Genomic DNA, 5,955 nt, shown 5'->3' with positions numbered 1-5,955 from the left:
AATGAAATTAGTTCATAATCCTATAAAACACAGTTGCAAACTTGCAATTTGTTCATACTCTAACCCAACGTCAAGGTTCGGAAATAAAGAAGAGGCCCAATCCAAAAGGATTGACCCACATTCTGCACTGATCTCCTCTTAGGAGGTCGGTTCTTACCACGATTGGCTCTGGAGAAGTCGGGGACGAGGATTAACTGGCAGACAATACTCATTCAAATAAGTAATTGCTCATAAAACTTCTCAACCCAGGAGCCATATTCCAACTTCTCTAAGAGAAAGGGACAGTTATCCTCCTTAAAAGATGGAACTACTCCAACGGTGGTTATTGGCTCACCACTATAAATATACTGATACCCCTCAGATATTACTAAGTCTCAATACTCTCTATACCTACTTACACCCTTGCTGACTTAGGCATCGGAGTGTCTTTGCAGGTACCACTCCCATTCTTTCACACTCACAAGTCGGACGTAGGCCCTAAAAACACGAACCCGCTCGGAGGCTTCCTTCATCAAACGATTGGGCCAACCCAACGAGTCCAGCCCATTAATCTCCGGTTATCCATCGTAACACAATTATTCAGAGACCTATTTTATCCCAAAATTTATTGATTTATTTCATATTGATAAAATTGTGAAAGAATAAGAAAAGAAGAGATGAAGAATATTATACCTTTGTATTTTTTGATTGATTGAATTGTATTGTATTATGAAGATAAAACTAAATATATATAGAGCATTGTTCTATAAAAGATAAAAGCAAATAAAGATAAGATAAGATAACATAATAAAGACTAAAATTGTAACAGAATTTATGTATTCTATTAGGTTGAATTTGTGGATCACGAGACTTCTTTATTGTTGTCATGTGTTAAGGTGGAAGAGTAGTTTAATACATATATTTATTTAAAGTTCTATAAATTTATGGTAATTTTTTTAAATACCTATTTGTCTTCTTATTACCAGTTATTTTCATGCTTTGACATAGAAATCATACAAAGATTAATTCATTGAATTATATATAGGGGAAGAATTTCCTAAAATGGATCAGAAAAGTGTATTACATAGATATAGGCCACGTTTTTTGTAGACGGTGAAAAACAAACCACTCCATATAATTGTAAATCATTCAAATCATCCATATTAGTGAATTACACTCACTAAAGCGCCATTTCAAAATTAATTTTTGAAAAAAATGAATTCTAATATTTCATTTAGTTAGTCAGTGTTACTTATATACAAACAAATTGTGTTTGATGGGTTAAATATTTATTAGAAAGAAGAGACAAAAATATACTTAAAAATTCACACACCGGACGCTACACTTCAATCATTTAATGAGTCATACGTGCACATTATTTATACATTCTGATGGACATATTTACCCTTCCGACCATCGACGTGTAGCGACGTTAAATGATTGAAATGTAATTATGTTCAGCATAAAAATTTTCAGATATATTTTTATCTTTTTTTCTAAATAAAATAAACACGAAAAATACAGTGTTCGTCGGTGAAAAAAAATATTTAAAATTATGCAAAAAACCAAAAAACATAATCAATTAATTGAGAGACTATTGAAACATCACTAGCTATTCAATGTTGATAGTGTTGTCTAGGTATTTCTATTTAGATAGCCTATTTTAAAAACAAAAAGTAAGTAAAAATAACGAGATTATGGCTTAACGTTTACTTATTTCGATGTTGAATAACCTTAGTCCTTTGCTCCTATACTAATCTCACATTTAACAATAACAATAACATAAATAATCAAAACTCAAAAGGGTCCATAGTTCCGGACTCTTTGCATTTGATGATTTACTCTTTTCATATATTAAATTTACATTAAAATAATAAGAGTATCATACATTGGATTAGTATAATTTTATTTTTTAACATATATTTTGTTTTTCAATTTTTGATATATATTTTATATTGGTGTTGATTTTAGTATTCAATTAATAAAGTAGTAAAAAAAAATTAACCATGAGAACAGACCAAGGGCAGAGCAGAACTACAGAAGAGAGAAAACGGACGTTGACGGCGCAGTTACGGGCGGCGTGGCAGAGAGAGGCGGAGCAAGACAGAGGAAGTGGCTTAGACATGGCAGCTTCTCCTCCTCTTTCTCCGTCCCCTCACGATCTCCTTCTTCTCCATCAGGTCCCTCTCTGAACTCCCTTCCATTTCTCCTCTTCTCTCTGCAACTTTCTGAGCAGTAGCAGAACAACGGCGATAGAGAGTCAACTTCGAAGAGTGAAAGAGGCCGCTAGGGTTTGACTTGTGGCTTTGTGAATTGTGATTTTTTTTTTCTGCCTTTTTCTGAATATATAGCTTCCAAATCACTAAATATTAGTCCATTTATGCATACATAAGTTTTCTTTTTTATGAATTTAAAAGCGTACACTTAGAAAATGTTACCTATTCTTTCTAAAACCACCTTTGTTGAACTTGTAAAGCACGTTGCCTTTGACAATACGCAACTCCTCCATGGGCGTTCCTAATTAAGGTGTTTCCATAACTAAAAGTAAGTTTAGCAGAAATAAAGTTGACTAAATTTGTTAATTTTTAATCTTGTGTATTCTTGCACATCCGAATTACCTATGCATATGTGTATATAAATACGAATTTTACCATCGCATATTTATTTTTTATAAAATTTTTATATTATTTTAAAATAATTTTTGTATTGTTTCAAAGAAAGTAAATTAGGATATTGTATTCTTGAAAAAATTGATTTATACATTATACACTAATACATTATTGATATATCCGCAGACGTAGGTAGTTGTCCCAATGTCTAGAGAAAGCGTTGCAATAAAAGCAAACCTCACTCGACAAAACCAACAATGAACAGTCTCTTTCTTCATCTTTCTCTCTTCTTCCGCACTCTCTCTCTCTCTTTCTCTCTAAGCTTCAAATTCAAAAAGTTTACTACTCTATCACTACTACGCCTATTATTTATTTATTTATTTCATTATTATTATTTTTATTGTTATTATTATTATTATTATTTACACACACACACACTTCCTTCTCTGTGTCTACATCTCAGCTCACAACCGCCACCGACAGCCGTCTAGAGGCATATGAATAGTCGCCGCGATGGGCGGAGTAACCTCCTCGATCGCCGCGAAGTTCGCGTTCTTCCCGCCACAGCCGCCGTCGTACACGGTGGTAGCCGACACCTCCAGCGAAGGAGGTGCTTCTCATCGGTTTTATATTCCCGAGGTTCCGAAGAAGGAGAACGTGGACGTTTTGAAGCTTAGAACCCGTCGAGGGAACGAAATCGTGGCGGTTTATGTCAAGTACCATAAGCCAACTTGCACTATGCTCTATTCTCATGGAAATGCCGCCGATTTGGGTCAGATGTTTGAGCTCTTCGTTGAATTGAGTAACCGTCTTCGCCTCAATGTTATGGGGTACCTTTTTCTTCTTCTTCCTTAATTTTATTCTTTGCTACTTAATTAAGATCCTTTAATCAAGTGTTCATGATTTATCTTAATTAAGATTGTCAGCTGCACATGACGACTAAGTCACATTGTTTTCGTGTTACTAACTGAGATTTCTTTTCGTGTTAATAATTGAGATTTCTTTTCTTGTTACTGATTAATCTTAATATAATTATTTATTTTATAAAGTATGGCGTCTTTCATTTTGCTATTTTCTTTTTCGTTTTTCTCTTAAAACTACCATTATTTGAGGTCAACTGGATTTTGACTATCTTGGCTTGAGATGGTTAATGGAAAAGTATTGTACCATCTGAGTCAACTAAGTTGTTCTTCTTCTTGGTTCTATTTTTTTTTTTTAATTATCAAAATGTTAATGACCTAGTATTTTATTGTAGTTAAGAGTGTAATTTTAATGGGAGTGGGTGTTAATGGTGGCCGAGTTAATTGATGTGTTATGTTCATCAATTGTCCACTTTTAGTTAATGTATTGAAGGTGGTATCGTGGATTATGCTAAAATGGGTATCTGGATGAGTTTTATTTTACTTGTATGATTAAGCTAGAATTTAGTTTTTAGCACTTTTGGTGTTCGAAATCGACAATAATGCGATTGTGATGGTTATGGTAATGGGGGAAGTGATTCAGTTCAAGGAAGGTTATGTGACTTACAACTGTTTGGGTAATGTGTAATTTTCAAAGGCTTTATGAGGGCAGTGATGTTAAATGGAAATGAGAATGGTTTATTTTGTCTCTGGAGAATAGTCAGCTATTTAATGGCATGTTGGATTATTGATGATGGATTCTTATCCTGTTGGGATAAATTGTAGCATAATTATTAATTCAGATAGATACTCCTCCATTTCCATGTATTCGATTGGAGTTTAATTGCTGTGGACCGAGTTAGGTTGAAATTATAATACTTCTTAAGTTAGATGGTTGTGTCAAAAGCTTCTGTCAATCTATAATTGTTAATTTGTGCAAAAAATTATTTTCACTTACAAGGTATATGAATTAAATCCTTTCTTGTTCATAAGAAAAAAAATTTAAGAAATAAATAAAATCATGTTTCTGTTGTTAATTATTTTGTTAATTGAATCCCAAAAGTTAAAAAACATAGGATAGGATATGAAAATAAGAAATCAAACAGATAAATGAAAGAGGTGACATCACTTCAGTTCCTGTCTCCTCTAAAGAATATGCTTCAAATAAGTCAGTTAGAAGTGAACAAATGAAATTAATTCCTGTCCCTGAACCACAGTAATTTGACACGAATTCGGTCTCCCCCTTGGTAGGAAATGGCATCAATTTACATCTTTACAAATAGTAAAGGAGAGGCGGAGTTTATAAGCATAATTTGTGCTTTGTGGCCATTTTGAAGTAGAATACAAACTAGTATGGTAGCATAGTTTTTTTTTCCCCTTCATTTTTTTAATCTAGTCTAGGGACCAAAATTATCCATTTTGAATGTGTTTTCAATTGTTCAGATGTTAGTATTTAGTTTGAATGACTTACAACTGATTCATTTGATGGAATATACTCTAGAAAAATTTATTTGTCAAATTGTTAATAGATTCAAGCAAAAATGTTCCCAACTGAGAACTTTGTTAACTAACTAAAAGAGATCTTTTATAGAAAAATTCATAAACCGATAATGTTCAGAAAATTCCCACTGTATAGATTGGTTTTATATTTAGTTCGTTGGAACTTCTGTTCTTTTGTGGAATTTTACAATGAAGGAACTATGGTCATTGTCATTTGTTAAGTCACAAGACCATTTCAGTTACAAGTTCCTGAGGTGATTAGTTCTTGTACTCACTAAATATCTAAAGGCTCTTTCACAGAGAGAGAGAGAGAGCTTTTGCGTTGGTGCAATTTCACATGGCAATTGTGGTTCTTGTAATCTTGTTGCAAAATTGTATTCTGATGAGATTATTCCTTTGCTTGTTAGGAAATCTTTTTCATTATTATTATTATTTAAATGGCACAGATATGAACTGAGGTAGATAAATATATTAGGCTTGAGTTTATAAATGAATTAATTGAGTTTACAAATATCTTCCTGTGTCGAATTTCCATCATCTATGATAATTTCTTATTGTATTGTACATGGTATTGTATTTGTTGGTAGTATTTGTCTTACCCTTCTTTTCATTTTCCCTCCTTCCTTCTTTTTCCGTAGAGGCCCTAGAGTTGCGAAGGAGGGAGTAGATTGATTTATACTAAATGGAAGTATTAATGTTAGTTTTGCTAATGAGTAAACTTTTCACTAGAAAAATAAGCTTTTGAAGTTTCTGATATATTGGATGAATGGAATAAGCTAAGTGTTGCTTGTAATGTTGTCCAATATTTTTTGTTCTTCACAAGTTAGCTATTCCATACAGTAGATCATTTGGTTTGCTACAAATTTTCCTTTGTATATATTTTTTTCAGTAAATAGTTACCTTTGTATTTATTTATTGAATTCCTTTAAATGTGAACATAAGGAAATTTAACAGTGTCTTTTATTTAT

At 32.6% G+C, this 5,955-nt stretch overlaps 1 protein-coding gene across 1 annotated transcript in view; it reads left to right on the top strand.

Moving 5' to 3' along the window:
• LOC107623072 (protein ABHD17B) overlaps window positions 3,060–5,955 on the top strand; it is a gene marked incomplete in the record, with an annotated part of 10,924 nt that continues 8,028 nt past the window's right edge. Inside the window, 1 exon segment of the mRNA XM_021114780.1 lies at window positions 3,060–3,418. Coding sequence (XP_020970439.1) covers window positions 3,102–3,418 — 317 coding nt within the window.

The sequence above is a fragment of the Arachis ipaensis genome, chromosome B10 (genome assembly GCF_000816755.2).
Source record: "Arachis ipaensis cultivar K30076 chromosome B10, Araip1.1, whole genome shotgun sequence".
NCBI classification, from domain to species: domain Eukaryota; kingdom Viridiplantae; phylum Streptophyta; class Magnoliopsida; order Fabales; family Fabaceae; genus Arachis; species Arachis ipaensis.
This window is presented reverse-complemented; position numbering and strand designations above follow the sequence as displayed.